At 41.5% G+C, this 17,638-nt stretch overlaps 1 protein-coding gene across 2 annotated transcripts in view; it reads left to right on the top strand.

Annotated features, from left to right (window-relative positions):
- PRKG1 (protein kinase cGMP-dependent 1) overlaps window positions 1-17,638 on the top strand; it is a 528,936-nt gene that overhangs the window by 59,231 nt on the left and 452,067 nt on the right. For both annotated transcript variants that reach the window (XM_086616279.1, XM_086616278.1), the window contains exon 2: window positions 9,918-10,084. In XM_086616279.1, the coding sequence (XP_086472405.1) occupies window positions 9,918-10,084 (167 nt within the window). The remainder of the gene's footprint in view (window positions 1-9,917; window positions 10,085-17,638) is intronic.

The raw sequence follows: 17,638 nt of genomic DNA, 5'->3' as shown, positions 1-17,638 counted from the left end.
ACATCCATCAGAAGTGTTAGGTGAATCACAGTAAGTGACGTTAAAGCTCTGTCACTTTTTTTTTTTTCCCCCCATACATCACATTTTCTGTGAAACCCCCTCCCAAACTTACACTGGGAGCAGCTATACATTTACGCTGTCGGGGCAGCGTTCGCTTCTGATGTTCTCATGCCAAGGAGGAGCAAAGTGCTTTTGCAGAGCACGTTCCTTTCTCCTGGACAACAGTGCATTTAGAAAAGCTTGCAACGTGTCAGGAGCCTCTAATCCAAGAGATGAGAATGAGCTGTCTCTGCTCAGAGGATCTCTAATTGGATTTCTGCATCTATTTAAATTAGGTTAGCATCCACTTGGCAGAGATCCTGCTTATTGCACCAGGGTGAAGGCCATCTCCGTAGCGGCTATCAGTAACTTTCTTCTCCAGGGCATCTGAACGCAGTTCTCCACCCACACGTTCATTTATCAATGTGAAGCCATGCAGCCCCCCAAATATGCTAATAAACTTGGGGCAACTGTGTTCGTTGCCGTTTAGCTGGAATCCTCATACCTGCCTCCAGTCAGAGCTCTCTGCATGGAGCTGCCAAGAGTGGAAGCGTGCATGGATAATTGTTTGATTGATGGAGGAACTCTTGCCTTTAAAGTAGGTGCTTCTTTCCCAGATGCATCGTCGTGACCTTCAAGATGTGTTTGTCTGGATCTCGGCGACTCAGTCTTGCTAACAGGATCCCTTGGTGTTGCGACATACGGGTACATATATTTTCTCTGCTATTTTTGTTGGTGCAAAAAGTCTCCAGCTCAATCATGCTGGATGCGAGCATTGGGATAACACCCCTCAAAAGCCCACTTTTTTTTGGCCAGACGTCTCTGAGAGACACCCCGCTCCTCCTTCACCACGACCTTGCTACGTGTTTTCCCCTATAATTAACTGCCCAAAGCTTCTACTGTTTGCTTTAGGTAATCAAGTAGCTGCTTGATCCTGTTTGGAGGTATTGATAGTGGTTTCTCAAACTGAAGCTGATGTGGGAGTTCCTCGGAGGTGTCAGATATTTCAGAAGTAGGCAAAAATTTTTTTTTTTTTAAATTGAGCTTGCCAACGTTTCCAGTATCTAAACCTGGGTTTTTGTAGGATGCAAAATACTAGCCTAGAAAAGGGTGGTAAATTAAGATCTGTGGGGTGAGACGTTAAAATGCAAGAGTTAACCAACTCTTGCCTGCAGTATTTTTATTCTAACAACAATTTTCAGTGCAGGTGAAAGGAGATTTTAACATTTTTTTCTTAAATTATTTTGCTTTTTAAATGTCGAATGCCAAAACACGATACAATGAACAGCAGGGTAAATGAACTGCATGTTTTACTGATATATTTAGAAACCCTAAGTGGAGCTGTCTGATTGACACGTTCTCTACAGAACAACTCGATTCTGCAACTGTAAAGTTGTATTTAAGTACAAGAAGGATGAAAATGGAGGGGTTATTTTCCTTTTTTACGGGTTCAGATCAGGGTGCAGTTACTTTCCCTGTTGCTTGTTTCTTTAATCAAAATGTCAGTTCAGAAAAAATTTAGTATACTCTTCTGAAGCACGTATTCTTCCATCCAGCTACGCAATAACAGTCTCAGCTGATGATGCTTAAGATCCTGCTCAGAAATTTCCTCTTGCAACTGGAAGACACGCTGTGGGTTGCACGTTGTGGGAAAGGCAAGCACTGTAAAGAAAATCCGCAAGTTCATTTAAAGGCCTTCATGTTATTCGGTCCTGGACTTGAATCTTACTCTTATTTCCAGTTAATAAGACAAGAATAGCTCTCTGGAGTTATATTTAATATTCCCTTTAAGAAACATTTGAAGTGATCTTTATCCATAGCCAAAACAAACAGCTAATGTAGAGTTATCAGCTACTAATGGAACTACAGTCCAGACAAGACCCAGATTTTACCAAAAGGCTTGGACTCTTCTATACTGTTCTTCTCCTAGGAGTAAGCTGTACAAGAAAATCCATTTGTTCACTTACAGGCTTTAGTGTTTAAGGACATTATCCAGTATTACGCACCGCGGAAAGCCACGTTTCCTACTGCATGACTGTCATGCCAAAAGTATATACCACCCTACGCTGCAGATGTTTGCTCCTGCCTTGAATGTCAAACCTCCTGGGGCAGTCACGGAGGACCTTCCGCCTTGCCGTGATGGACTTGTCACCGAGAATTCTTCTAACAGCATAAACGCTTTGGTTGCAAAACTGACTTTCCCGAGGGCTGCGCGCTTCGAGTTGGTGGTTGAGGGATCAAAGGATCATCTTGGGAAGATCTACTCTGTGCCTCTCTTTCTTACACAGGATGCCACAGATAACTACAGTATGGACGCAGATACCTACAGTACGTAACGCAGCCTGTTGATAAGGGATGAGTGCAAGGAAGAAGCTTCAACTCTTGTCTCTTGTTGATGGTCATTTTGAGGTCACTGAAGGCTTTATGATTTGCAGCTGTTAATTTTCAACCTCTCAATGTTTGGCCAGGCCGCAGGAATCGTAAACAGAACCAAGAAGAGAAATTATGCAGATAAATACGTATAGGATCTATGGGCCCCTTGATGGATAGAATAGTTTCATAGTAAGCAATAGCAATATTTTAGTAAGGCTTCTGCATCGCTATGTTTATCACTTTTTAGGAGGTGAGGGTTTTTCTATGCCAAAGGGAACATCTCTATGAGAATTATTAAAACATCGTATCCAAATTCTTCACCTTGGCAGTTCTTTATGTTGCTGTCCTCAGTGATTAAACATACATCCTTCCGTTGGATGTTTTCTGTAGTTTTGTTGGTTAACGAGAAAAAAAGTTGCCTGATGGGTAACTCCAGTGTTTTGGTTTAAACAAGATACAGCTGTTTCATTACCTCTCAAGTTTCAAATAGTATTTATTCCATATTTTCTAGACTGGAAGTGAAATGTTGAGGTCCTATTCCAGAGCAGCGTGTGAGCATGCATTCCAGTCTGACTACTCCTTGAAGTACACAAGGGCTCAGAAACATAGTGAAAACCTCTGTGAATGTGGGCTTTGAGCAAAGAGCTTCCCCAAACCTGCTAGAAACAGGCAGCCTTTGCTTTTCGTGTTGTTTGGGGTGGAGGTATGTCTAGGTACAACTTCAAAAAAAAATACCTGTTCAACAGTTTTTGCAGTGTATTCGCATCCTGCTGAATAGTTTCTGGAAATCTGGAGCAGGCATAATACTTGGCTACGTTTTCTCTATTGAAAGAAGATTTTTTTTTTTTTTTTTTTCCATAGCCACATTTTGTAGAAGTAAACACTTTTAAACATTTCATGGTGGGGATTTTAAACAGACGGTTGTTGTAGGAATTGTCTGGGCTCTTGTAACGCTCGTCATGTTCTGGGTCAGAGGCTGCTGATTTTTTTTCCGTGTTTCTTATCTACTGCCATCAGCTTAATTCCTTGTGGAGAGGGATATGGATATGGAAGCTCCCCAAAAAAGGGTGCTTGGGCATGAATTTCTGCAAATATGCTTGATAGGTTCAGTTGGTGGATAGATGTAAAGGATGGACATGTGTATTTAATTTGGATTTTTACAGCAATGATGAGACAGCACGAAAAAGATGCTACTGGTTGTGGGAGCTTTGAGCAAGGTTTATCATATGAGTAAAGAAGGAGTTCTCATCTCACTGGGGAGCTGCACTTACACTTCTTTTAACTTTTCTCTGCTTGGTCAAATTCCTGTAGATGTTTCCCTCCTAAATACGGGGCTTTAGGTCATTAGCAGTAGTTGCAGACTCTTGATGGGAGAGGCTCTAGGAAAAATACTCCTTCCTCTGCCATTAGCATTGGCATAAAAGTTTGTATTGAAAAGTTTTATTTAAAGTTTGGGGAGAGGAACAGCTAAAGAAAAGGTCTTGTGTATTTTTTTTCCCCTTCTACTTGACTATTAATAAGAAATGAACTGTTCCTTTCCTGTTTTTTTGGACATCTTCCAGCCTGTCTGCCTAGTACATTGCTTGTCATTTTTATTTTTTGGGTTTTTTTTTTTGTTTTTTTTCTTTGCTCCAGCCTGATAGTTTAAAATGGTGTAAAATTCAGGTCTGCTTCCAACTGCTCTGTGTCACTGTTGTCTAAATTGAACTCTTAATTTCTTCATTTCTTAATTAAGAGCTGCCACAGCTCCCTTTGAACCTCAGGTTCCTGCAAACTCCGGTGCAGAGTGATGCTGTACCAGCGTGGCATCTGTCAAGGAGGGGTTTGCACTTCTGTAAGCGTTCCTAGATGTGTCCAGCAGTAGTCTTTCCATCTGCACTTAAATTTTTCCCTCCCTTAAACTCCGCAAGCGGCTTTGCCGATGTTGAAATAAGACCTTCTGGGATGAAGATTAACTTTTCCTTCTAATATTTATTTAATACGTGCTGGAAGGTACAAATCTAGCATAGAGAACGTGGTTTTTTTTTTTTTTTTTTTTTGCTCTGGGTGAAAAGCCTGAGAAGACTATTCATTCTGCTCTTTGTAAAATGGAAATTACTGTCAGGGTAACAACAGGCTGTCGTACAGGGTTTGGTGTTTTACTCTGTACGTTGCAAACCACCGTAGCATTAACTTTGCTTCTTATCTAGAGCTGCATAACGTCTCAGGTTGGGTTCTTTTTTTTTTTTTTTCCACATCTGCTACAAACCAGAATGTTTATCTCCTGCCTTCGTGCTTGAGGAGTAGCCAAGTGGATGGTAGCAGCAGGGGTTTGGAGCAAAACCCTCTGCCAAATTCTGCGTTTTATGGCCGCTGCAAGAAGGCAAACCTTTACCACGAGCCTTTTCCAGCGCGGCTGAAACGCCTTCTGTGCAGAGCCTCAGGCTGCTCAGACAGAAACGTGCCTGAATTTTTTTTTTTCCAGGCGTTTTGCTGCTCCCGAGCTGTCACGCTGGCCTGTTGAATCCAGGCTGAAGGATTCGGATCCGGCTGAAGGAGCGGAGCAGCTCCCAGTACCTGTACTGGGGTGAATTACCGCACGTCTGCAGGCGTTGTTCTGAGAGGCGTTTGCAACCAGGCGTACAGGTTTTTACGTGTTCAGTGTATTTTTGGCAAACTTTTTAAGGTGCTTTTTGCATGACTTCTGCAAATTAGGGTGCAATTAGCTCGTTCCTACTGTTATTAATTATCGTGATGGACTTAAACTGGTTTGAGAAAGGATGTATCACAGAGGATTGTACCCTTTTCTTTTTTTTTCTTTCTTTCTTTTTTCTTTCCTTCTCTTTTTCTTTCCTTCTCTTTTCTTTCCTTCTCTTTTTCTTTCCTTCTCTTTTCTTTCCTTCTCTTTTCTTCTTCTCTTTTCTTTCCTTCTCTTTTCTTTCCTTCTCTTTTCTTTCCTTCTCTTTTCTTTCCTTCTCTTTTCTTTCCTTCTCTTTTCTTTCCTTCTCTTTTCTTTCCTTCTCTTTTCTTTCCTTCTCTTTTCTTTCCTTCTCTTTTCTTTCCTTCTCTTTTCTTTCCTTCTCTTTTCTTTCCTTCTCTTTTCTTTCCTTAGCTTTTCTTTCCTTCACATTTATATCCTTCTCATTTCTGTCCTTCTCTTTTCTCTACTTCTCTTTTCTTTCATTCTCTTTTCTTCCCTTCTCTTTTCTTCCCTTCTCTTTTCTTCCCTTCTCTTTTCTTCCCTTCTCTTTTCTTCCCTTCTCTTTTCTTCCCTTCTCTTTTCTTCCCTTCTCTTTTCTTCCCTTCTCTTTTCTTCCCTTCTCTTTTCTTCCCTTCTCTTTTCTTCCCTTCTCTTTCTTCCCTTCTCTTTTCTTCCCTTCTCTTTTCTTCCCTTCTCTTTTCTTCCCTTCTCTTTTCTTCCCTTCTCTTTTCTTCCCTTCTCTTTTCTTCCCTTCTCTTTTCTTCCCTTCTCTTTTCTTCCCTTCTCTTTTCTTCCCTTCTCTTTTCTTCCCTTCTCTTTTCTTCCCTTCTCTTTTCTTCCCTTCTCTTTTCTTCCCTTCTCTTTTCTTCCCTTCTCTTTTCTTCCCTTCTCTTTTCTTCCTTCTCTTTCTTCCCTTTCTTTTCTTCCCTTCTCTTTTCTTCCCTTCTCTTTTCTTCCCTTCTCTTTTCTTCCCTTCTCTTTTCTTCCCTTCTCTTTTCTTCCCTTTCCTTCTCTTTTCTTCCCTTTCCTTCTCTTTTCTTCCCTTTCCTTCTCTTTTCTTTCCTTTCCTTCTCTTTTCTTTCCTTTCCTTCTCTTTTCTTTCCTTTCCTTCTCTTCCCTTCTCTTTTCTTCCCTTTCCTTCTCTTTTCTTTCCTTTCCTTCTCTTTTCTTTCCTTTCCTTCTCTTTTCTTTCCTTTCCTTCTCTTCTCTTTTCTTTCCTTTAAACTGTTCATCAAGTCTCCATCACATTTGATCATTAATCTTTCAGAAAAATAGTGATGGCTTAGTGCCAGGTTCTTACCTCCAGCGAGTAAAGATGCCAACGACTACTTACTACTCTGCATACCGCTCTGCATTAGGAGCCGTTCAGTTCAGCACTAAGTACATATTCCTGAAAACGTCCCCTTCTTAAAACAGACTCGTTTGGGAAAAGTCCTGTTCCCTTACAAATATCGTAGTTGATTTTGTTTGCAGCTTGTTTCTGTTAGAAACCTGAATCAGAAATTACGGAATAAATACTATTTGAAACTCAGAGGTAATGAAACAGCTGTATCTTGTTTAAACCGCTTTCTTGCGACAGCAGGAGTGTGTTTTTGACCATTTTAAATACCTTTTTTGTATTACTAGGTAGATTTGTGTATTCACACATCTGGAAGAGATGCTGGTTTAAAATACTAACGATGATGATTAAGGAATGGTGTGGCGTAGAAAAGCATTTGTTGTGGAATAATTGTGAGCTGTGAGTTAATTTATACGCTTTTTGAGTTTCGTTTCATATAAAAATAAAAGAAAAAAATATTTTTTTTACCTGAAATTGCACCTCTGAATGATATCGAAAGAAAACTGTGTAACAAAATAACGCAGAAGTTGCTGAAGACCTGGCATGTGCAAATACGTGGGAATGGTAATTTACATTTCATGAATAGAATTATTAGGGTGACGAATACTATCTTGCAGGGAACAATAGAGTCACTCATATAGTAGCTCTGACAATGTATTTTTAGCCTGAACTCATTTTCAAGTGTGTCAGACTAAGCTTTTTGTTTATTTTTGGTGAAGAACGGATGGAATATTTCCTGATTAAAGGTCTGTAGCTTGCAAACTACGAAGCGTGGGTTAGTCTGATGCCAATACGCTCATAAATATGCAGTTTGGGTTGCAAGGTGCTTGCTCCTCCAGCCACCGCTCGTTCTGGGCAGCTGGAGGTGCTTTTTGCTCCTGCGATGCTCTTTGTGTTTGAAGTCTCATTTTAACTAATTATCCTTAAATAAGAATATCTATTTTGGTTACATTCAAGCGTGACTGAGTTATTATCCGAGAGCGTTCTATGGGGATATTTAATTTGGAGATGCTTAGATGTGGCAGAGATGAAATTGCATTATTGATGTCCCAGCCGGGGTGTTTTTCCTCTTAATGGATGTATTTCGGATTGTCGTTCAGAGGGTTCCGATGACTTGGTGGGCCTCTGCGCTTTAATTCCTGTGATGTTTCCATGCTGACGGGCAGAGGCTGCGAATCAGTTGGTTCAGATGTACTCTCAGACTGTAATAACACTATTAATCTCCTAAATTCCCAAAGTTGGGTCACGTTGCGTGTATTTCGCTGCTTCTCCCCACAATAGACTTCCAATGGATTTTCCGAGCCCCTGTGCTGCTCCTTTGCTGTCATTTAGACCAAGTTTCTCAGATCCTTTTCAAATCCTTCTCTGTGCTCGATTCCAACAAGAAAAGCATTGTGGTTTTTGTTTTTTTTTTTTTTCTTTTTTTGCTGAGGGCCTCTAAATTAACAGGGGAGGTCTGACTCGCGGGAATTCGTGTCTGAATTCCCTCTGGTCTCTTGTGGGTCCTCTTAAAAACACTCCACTTGAAAGGCTGACTTTATTTCATCGAGGAGAAAGCCTCATCTTGAGCCTTGGAATGAAATAAATGGCTGGGATTGTGATGCTAGTTGATATGACTAATGCGAAAGCTTTTATTGTGCCGCCTTCTCTAGCAGGCAGTTTGAGTAATGCTAATAATTAGTGCCTTTGTTAGGAGGGTTTGGGGGACCTGTGGGGGTGGCTGAGACCAAAAGAGCAGTACGAGTCGAAAACATAATCTCCCTCTAGCTAGCACAGGAGGAGGGAACGAGGAAAGCAGATTCTCTGTCATCTGGTCAACCTCCCGAATCACCAGCTCACGTTACTGGCAGCAGGATGCACCACAGCCGTAGGTTCTGCTGGTGGTTTTTGTTTGCGTGCCCAGGGAATCGGAGTGACGGTGCGTGGAGTCAGATGAAATTTCTCAAGGGTTTTGTAGCGATCCGAGTCTGTGGCGTCTTGCAGACAGTACTTGGAAAGTCTGGTCTGCTTCCCATCCTACGCTTCAGCTGGGTCAGCAGTGATGGACTCCCTGATGCAAAGTTGCGTGTTTTGCTGCAATAATCTCAAAAGCACCTTAAACATTAACTAATTGACTGTGCTGCATATCGCCTTGAGGTATATTTAAAAGGACTATAGCACAGGCATAGTATCTCCAAGGCTGGCTGGCTGGTTTTGGTCTTCTGGAGTCCAAATTTGGCTCTTTTTCAAGAAGACATGATCCATTTTACAAGGGTGTGTAGTGATAGGACAAGGGGCAATGGATTTAAACTGAAAGAGGGGAGATTTAGGTTAGATATAAGAAAGAAATTCTTTACATTGAGGGTGGTGAGATATTGGAACAGGTTGCCTAGAGAAGCTGTGGCTGCCCCATCCCTGGAAGTGTTCAAGGCCAGGTTGGATGAGGCTTTGGGCAACCTGGTGTAGTGGAGGGTGTCCCTGCCCATGGCAGGGGGGTTGGAACGAGATGATCTTTGAGGTCGCTTCCAACCCTAACCATTCTATGATTCTATGATTAACATATCTTTCTTTGAAAACTTTGTTTCATATTGATATTTCCAGAAGATAAAACTCTCTTGAATGCATAAGCTCTGCAGGCAGGTGTCATCTGCCTGGGCTACGTTCACCTCAGCAAATAGAAGTGGAGCTCCAGAGTGAGAAATGAAGGGCTGAGGACCTGGTGTCCAGCCTGCAGATGTTTTGGGGGCTTTAGTTTTGGTCTAGATCTAGATTTGGTATTCTCAGTTGTTCATTTGCTCAAGTTACTTTAAGAGTTTTTTGCAAAATGCCATAACACGGTGGTTACGCCGCATTAGCAGATGGATGAAGTTGAACTTGACAGTCTGAAGGGAAGATTGGAGGGTTCACCTGAGCATGACTCACTGTGTAGTGAGCACTTTAGTTGTAGAAATTGAAAGAATGTCAGGAAAATCAGAAAAAAACACGTCAGTGGTTTTGTGGCACGTTTTCTGTCATAACATGACACTCGCAGAGGCGCTTGTAGAGGCAGCAGGTTGTATTACACACGCGTTTGGGGAGTCTCCCGGAGAACGCGTGAACTTTCCGTTCTGAAATCTGTATCTTCAGAAACATCTCCTTCCTCATGCAACTTTGCAAAGTGGCTACTAAGATATTTCAAGTAGCTGTGTTATTCTGGGGTGTTATTATACATGTGAAACTCGTAGCTAAACGAGGATCTTGCAATCACATGAGATCTATTTTTATTTCAATACTCGATGTATCTAAAACTTATCTACAAAAGATAATTACAAGTTAACATTTCTGTAATTTTTTTTTTTTTTTTACTTCTCCGCAGATGGACTTGTATCAGATTTTTCGGGAAAATATTGAATTTTTTTTCCAAGGAAATACTCACTGGGGCACCGTGCAGTTGTGTTAAGAGTTCACATGCTATTAATGGGCTTGGCTGATGGTCACCTGGATAAATCTTGCCTTTTTTTGCCGCAGGTCCAAGGAGCTAATAAAGGAAGCTATCCTTGACAATGACTTCATGAAGAATCTGGAACTGTCTCAGATCCAGGAGATTGTGGATTGTATGTACCCCGTGGAGTATGGCAAAGACAGCTGCATCATCAAGGAAGGAGATGTGGGCTCCCTGGTGTATGTCATGGAAGGTACGATTTAAAAAGCTGGTATTTCTTTCCTTGTTTTTGACACATACAGAGACGAAAACTTTATTTCATGGGAAAGATCATTTCAAAGAAAGAGGTTAAAGACTTTGCCTAAATATGGTTGTTGAAAAATTGCATGGACTACTTTTGCCTGGAAAATTTCCGACTAGATTTGTGTGCCTCCCCATATAACGAAAGAGGGTGAAAGCTGTTGACCTTGCACTGAGTGAGATCTGTTGGAGTAAACCTCCACTAAATATAGTTCTTTGGCTTTGAGGCAACAACAATGGTTTGCTACATAAATTAGGGACTCAACAGAAAGAATGGTGTTATGGAAATGGGAAAAGACTGTAAAACGAGGAGAATATGGTCATGGCTCACTACCTTATAGGGCATTGTGAGGACAAGCTTATAAATGTTGATAAAGCACATGGGGTTCTCTGCAAAAGCAATGCATTGTGTAAGAGAAAATGGTATTTTTCTGTCCTGTGCACAAAATAAGTGTAGCATCTGCAGTTTAGCACATCCAATTTGTCACAGTATGTGTCGTGGCAGGGTTTTGTTTTCTTGGTGCAACGTGAGAGCAGCGGATATTCTGCTGTTCTTGGGAGCCGTCAGATTGCTGAAAATCTTTGAACGGGATCGGTGTTGCCAGTGCTCTGCTTCTCCAAAATGTCAGCTATTTGCATTTTGCATCTTCTGCTTTGCTAGTTCTCTAACTCTTCACATGTCAAATTGAGCATATTTTATATATGTGTAGGTTTTTTTTTTAAAGGAAGTGCATATGTATATCTGTAGGAATTACTAAGCTCGATCAAACCTCGTGTCCATCTACTACAGTATCACTCTTCTGAGAGTGATGGATAATGAGTTCTGAGGCAAACATCACTGGTTAAACTGGGATAACGCAGCAAGCGAATTCTCAGTCTGATTGGGTACAATGCAAATGGATAGATGCTTATAAAAATTCTGGCAGACTCGCAAGCATTTTGGCCAGATAACACCTAGGGGGAATGGAGATTTCTTGCTTGCCCGTATTTTTTCAGCAAATATGGGAAAACTACAAGTCACACATAACTCCTGTGTTTATATATATGTGTGTACGTGCACAAATTTATTTCTTTAATTGTTCTTTCAAAAAAAAAAATTTCCAAGGCAGTAAGCCGTCCTTTAAACATGGTTTCCTGCCAAATTCTTAATGCTGTATAGTTGCAAATGCTCCTCACTGGTTTCCCAAAACAGCTGTAATGTTCTGTCCTTTTAAGGTGAAGTCCTTTCTCAAGGAATAGGTTGAATTCGTTCAGCTTTTAATATTTTAAAATTTTGCACGTTCACATGGTGTTTTGCATTGTAATTAGTGAGGGATGCCAGAGCAAATTATATGTTTCCACCTCCAGCATTACCTGGAAAGATTTAGGTTTTAATCCTCCATTTGAATACAGAGGCTGCTTTTATGAAGTGCAGGATCTGTTCTTCTGATAATAAAAAACTGCTTTAACGTAATATTTGAACAGTATTTTATTTCGTAGTGAAAACGTGGAGGTTTTTCACTGCACAGCTCCGTGCTTGCTTCCCAAAACACCACCACGTCAGAGGAGTGCTCACAGCATTTTTGCTGCATGGCTGGTTTTGGATGTGGCGTTCAATGTTGCCCCTTGAAAAACCCCGTAACAACAGGACACCGTCAAAATCAGTTCATGTTTATCCCCTCCTCAGCCTCTTCACATTCTTTGGAGAGGATTTTGGAGTGGGATTTATGGGCAGAACTGTTGCCACCATGGTGTGGAGTATTGAACGTGGCTTGGTACTCAGATGACCCATTACTTGATACATCTGATGATGATGATGTACTATTAGTGTCACTTCTTTGAATTTACCAGCTGTCCAAACTCTATCCCTGAATTCTTAATTCTTGTCTTTTGGGCACTCTAGCTTATCCTTGCTCTTCTGGCAGTCCTCTGTGCATGAGGGCATGACTTGGCACTCCCCCAGTCTTCCGTCGGTCTTGTAACTTAATTTAAGATTATTTAGATAGCTCCGTAAATATGCATAATGCTTTGCAAACGAAATTATGAAGAGTTTATAGTCTATGTTTAGACATAATGCAATGACCGATGATGAAGTCATGGCAATGGAAGAAGACGTTATCAAATGGGTTGGGTTCTGGTTATGAGAACAGGCTCACGAGCTCATTTTGTCTTACTATTCTGTGTCCTCTCAGTTACTAACGCTCCCCACCACCCCCCAACTATAAACTTTATTCTCTACAAAACTCTGCTGGAGAAAACCATCTTTGAGTATTACTGAGAGGTATTTTCTCAAAAATCAAATAAAGACTGCAAGTGTTTCTTTCATTAGTTCCTCTTTCTTTCCTTACTTGGACTTATAGCTGTGATTAATATCAATAAAAATTACTCATGTAGAGCATTTGATAACCTTATACTTGTTTATAATTTACGATTCAGCGTTTAGATAGAGCTTCTTACCAGAAGTCTGAGTTCTATATTGGTGATGTTTCCTTAGACTAATTTTAAATAATAATTGAAGTCTGAGTTCTATATTGGTGATGTTTCCTTAGACTAATTTTAAATAATAATTGAAGTAAGATGGATTTGAAAACATCCATCATTTTCACTGTTACTTTCTGTGTTCTCATTTTTCATGGCGAAGCAGTAGTAGTGTCTGTTTTAATTTTCCCCTCTAGACACGAGGACTCTACTAGTCCTGGTGAGACCTTTATAATTATGATCCTTGAATATTTTGGTTCTTTACCATAGATGTTGAAATTCATATGTATGTGACACTTGCTGAGCTCATTGAATCTTAAAAGGCTGGATAATGATGAGTGTTGACCTCCAGACTCTTTCTTCTTCACTATGGCTTGATGGTGCTTTCTGAAGGTAATTCCAGGTTTGCTATGCTCCTTGGGTGGCAATGGCTGTAGCACTGTACTTCAGCAAAGAGTCAGGCTTGACTCCAATTTCCCACGTTCTCTTTGGTTTACGTGTAGAGTCATCTTTATTTGGGCATTTGCCCAACCCTACCCACACTAGTAGGCTTGACTCTTTCCTCTCCAGTCATGTGCTTCCATACATGTGATGACTGAGTAAAAACTTCATATTCTTTGTCCTATTATTCCATGTCTTACACCAGATTTCCTGCTCTCTCTGTTTTTTTGTTGTTGTTATCAGGAGTGGGAGCAGCTCTGGTACAAACAGGTTGGAGTCTAGACATGAAAAGTTGATTAATACAGTGAAGCTTGAGAAAAGACTGAGGTTATTGAAAAGACAAGAAGAAAATCTTTCGTACTTTCCATGATTTGACCTGTTATGTGTCAAACTGCAAAGCTGGGCAGGGAGAAATCGAAGCAGAGTACAGGAAAATAGGAGGGAACTCCAAATTGTTATTTAGATGGGGAGAAGAGAAAGCTGGGGGAGATGTTCTTGAAGTAGAAGTGGTGAGGTGCTATCAGAGGGAAATCAGAATGAGGTCCTGAATTCAAAAGGAAGATATTCTCTCTATCTGCAGCTTGCTGGATAGAGGCAGGTGTTGAGTTTGAGAGGTAGGAGTGTGCTTCAGCTGGGTTGGGTTTTGTTCAGCGATCCCAACAGGAGGGAAATACCCATCAGATGGAGGAGCTCTCAATCTAAACACTCTCTGGCCTGAACATGCGCTGATCTGGGAGCTCTTTAAGGGTGTTTGCATAAATAGCTCTTAAATTGTGCAAGGCTAAGGGAGATGTGTGGTTAGTCTCATCCTCTAAACCCAGTAACTGCTGGATTCCATCACCTCTAAAAGTGGAGGCTGCCCCAGTCCTGGTAGACTTCCCTCTCCTGGGTGTCCATGTGGATTTTTTTTGGACTGGCTCTGCACTTCTTGACTCTGAAAAGTTTTATGCAAAGCATTTGGGTTTGTGGTGGAGTTCTTTTTGTATGGTTTGTGTTGTTGGTTTTTTTTTTTTTTTTTGGTGGTTTTTGTTTTGTTTTGGTTTTGTTGTTGTTTTAAAGTCATTGAAAAACAGGTAGGATTTAACTTGAAACTTGCCTGGTTTTCTGGTGGGCTCCTGCCTAGGCTTTCATAAGATACAGCCCTGAGGAGCTACAGAATGAGAGTTGTACTTATTGGAGAGCCCTTCTGGGTCCTTCTCTCCAGGACAGCCTTGCTGCACAGAAGCAGACGGGTTCCTCAGCATGGAAGCCCAAGGATCGCTGTTGATGTACTGGTTTGGGCTGAACTTGGGCTCTTGTTCCTCTTTGGGTCGGTAGTGAGAAAACAAAACTGTAAGTCAGGAGCTGAAACTGAAATTTCTCAGCAAGCAGAATCCCAAATTTTGAGCTACGTTGCTTTTAATAAGTTCAGTAAGCTTTTTTTTTGATGTTCTGGGCTGATTCTAGCCATAGTCTGTGTCTTGCTGGCTGGACTTCCACCTCTAAGTAAACAAGGACCCTCAGTTCACCTGCTTCAGTCTTTCAGGACCACTGCTGGTCCCACCATATCCCAGTCTTTAAAATGCTTTATTCCTCAAACTTCATCCTGCTCGTACTGTTACTTAGTTTAGTTGTCTGGGGTAACTGAGTCTGATGGATTTGTGGCACAGACCACCTTAGAAACAACCGGAGCCTAAGGAAAAGAGATCTCCTGGTGGTTTTGTACCTTACCTGACCTCAGGCAGGGGTTTTGCTGTTTGCAAACTGCTCTTTGCATTTGAAATCTTTATCTGTTCCTTAGCAGCGGTGCTGTCACCAGGTATCTGGATGATCATTAAATAGTGACACAAACTAGGTCCTACGCCTGTGAAAGACTTTTCAGGATGGAGACCTCGATTCGGATGCGGAGAGCTATTGGATTTGGGTGGTCATAGCAACCCGTGTTTCCTGAGTAGAGTTTTGTCCGAGTTGAGCCTTTCTCTTCCCCTCCAAGATTTTCCTTTAAGCCCTACAGGAAGGAAGCTGGTTATAATGGACTCTTGAGGCAAACAGCACGTGTCCATTTGTCTTGGGTGGCTCTCATGAGCTACAGAAGGAGGATATGAAGCAGCAAGGTAGGAACTGGTATTTCATCAGGTTTGGAAATGGTCTGGGGCAGGAAACACCCCTTAATTCCCCCTATATTCATTAAGTAGCAAGAAAACCCCACGACTTTTGCATATTAACTGAATTAAGAGATGCCCTTAATCTCTAGCAGCACCAAAAAACTTCCTTTATAGCTGTGCTCTGAAGGTAGAAATTAACTTATTTGTGATAAAAGCAAGTGTTCATCAGGGGCTGAAATTGTTGGAAGCATTAAACACACAAGCTCTGACCACCTACAGCAAGGGTTTTCTCCAGGCTGATGAGACTGGTAGGGAAAAGGGGATGAGTGATGCCGTGGCTGATACGTCTGAACTGGTCTACACTGGCGCTCTCGACCCTGAAAGTAAAACAATTTTGAGAATAGAATAACCTTATCGGAAACGTCACCTTTCTTATGAGGAAGTCTATTGCTCTAAGAGTGGTTCGACAGATTGTTTATCTTAAAATGGAAATTTCTTTTAGAGCCCAAAAGAGTTCTTGCTAGTTAATCATATTCTGCCTCTAAAATTAGTCCACCACCTCCAGTTTTCTTTGAGGAAAAAACCTCAAACATTTTCCAACGTTTTGCAGGTTGGCATTTGTTGACTTCTTTGTTGTTACGCCTTCTTTGGGCGTAACATTTCCAAAATTTTCTGAAAGCACTTAAAAATGGGAAAAGCTGGAAAGGTCTCTTTCGGAGAGCGACATCTAGATCCGTACCGTGTTGACAGGTTTGAGTTCCGTGTGGGTGTTACCTCACACTAATGAGGATAAATGTGATATCCCACACCTGAAACCAAATGTTTCCTCTTGTGCTCCTTCTCTGTCTGAACCTGTCAACTGCAGTACGTCAAATTTGATGGCCGCCTTGTGAAAGGAAAATATATCAGCAGAGCTGTAGATAAATCAGGTGACAAGGTACAAGTTTTACAGTCTCCTGTGAATAATAGTCATGGTGTTATAAACAGATTTTTTTTTTTTTTGAAATCATATTAATAGGGGTAAGAGTCGTCCTTTTATGTTTGTTGCTATTCCCATAAAGTATGCAAGAAATAATACAGTGAGCCGGGGGGAGAAGGAAGGTTAAAATAATTGGGTTAACTATTTTGGCCCTCGTGATTTTGTGGGTGCTGTGACATTCTCCATGACTCTTTGTCCTTCTGCAAATTAATATTGAGGTTGCACCTTTGCACCAACAGCTTGAGAACCTGAGTGAAGAAAAATAGCTCCACCAGTACCCTGTGAGCTCCTACTTCTGTAGGCATGAAAAGGGAAGAAGAAGCAACTTTTTAAGAACCCATGTTGCGAAACAGCCCTTGTTTTAGTAGTTTTCCTCATTTTATTTTTGTCTTCAGTCATGGAGATTTGCCTTTTATTTTTAAACGAGACTTAGTTTCTTGCTTCATTCTTGGGAGCTTCTCCAAAGCAGTGAAGCGTCTAATTGTGACTTCCCATGGGAACGTGGGTTTTTGGGAGTCAGAGATGTCTTGGGAAGGAACGTATCCTAGAAACTGCAGGATTTGCCAGGACATCAAGCTTGGTGTTGATCAGGGAAGACAAACAAAGCCTCTGTAGCCATTTGAACTACAGAAATGGCAAGAGGCCTTAGAAGACCTCCCATGAGAGGCGGCAGAGCTGTCTGGTCTCAGCTGGGTGAAGCCCTCAGAGCAACTTCTCAGTCTCGGGGGGTTTTTGCTGTTGAATCAAAACCGAAGCAGGCATATACATACTGTCTGTGCTCCTCAAGACGTCACCTTGCTGCCTCCTGCGGGTCATCGCAGCCTTCGCCCAAGTTTTGTGACGCCGTAGGATTTTGTCATCAAGCTGTTGGCCAATGCACTTATACTCGTCCTCACTTCTGAAGGTGTGCTGGAGTGCATCACCCTTTTCTCTTCTGTGTGCTTCTTCCCTAAACGTGGTTTTTATTTTGCCTCCAAGGGGACAATGATCAGTGTAGTCTCTTGGGTGCTATGTGCATTCATCCACAAATGCTGCATTCAGCCTGTGTTTGTGTCACTCTCCCTCTAACCCCTCTTTTGTCTCTTTTTATGGACTACTCTCGTAAGGATCTGATTTAATAGGAGGTAATTGCTCTTCTAGCCCTAGGGTCTTCTGAGTCAGTTCCTTCTCTTCTCAGAGAAAGGATTTGGGAGGAGTGATTCTTCTAAGTGGAAGAGAAATGGAGAAGAGAGACCTATTTTGGATTTAAGTAGGCTACATGACTTTGTTCCCAAGTGCAAGTCCAGAACAACAAAATGGGGCCAGTAGTACTGCCACCTCCGTGGAGACAGGGCATCACGTCTGTTGACCTGCGCCACATTTATTTCTGTATCACTGTGCGCTGCACTTGCAAGAGATCCCTTACTTTACCACGGCCTGCTACTATTGTCATTGCAAAGTCCAAATGCATGAGCTTCTCCTGGTTGGTATTCACCAACACTGATGGTGATCATCATTCATCTCAAAGAAAACCATATTGAGGGGTTTGTTGTGGTGTGTGTGGGTT

Source organism: Tauraco erythrolophus, chromosome 9 (assembly GCF_009769465.1).
Source record: "Tauraco erythrolophus isolate bTauEry1 chromosome 9, bTauEry1.pri, whole genome shotgun sequence".
Classification (NCBI taxonomy): Eukaryota; Metazoa; Chordata; class Aves; order Musophagiformes; family Musophagidae; genus Tauraco; species Tauraco erythrolophus.
The sequence above is the reverse complement of the archived record's forward strand: the minus strand, read 5'-3'. Positions and strand labels throughout refer to the sequence as shown.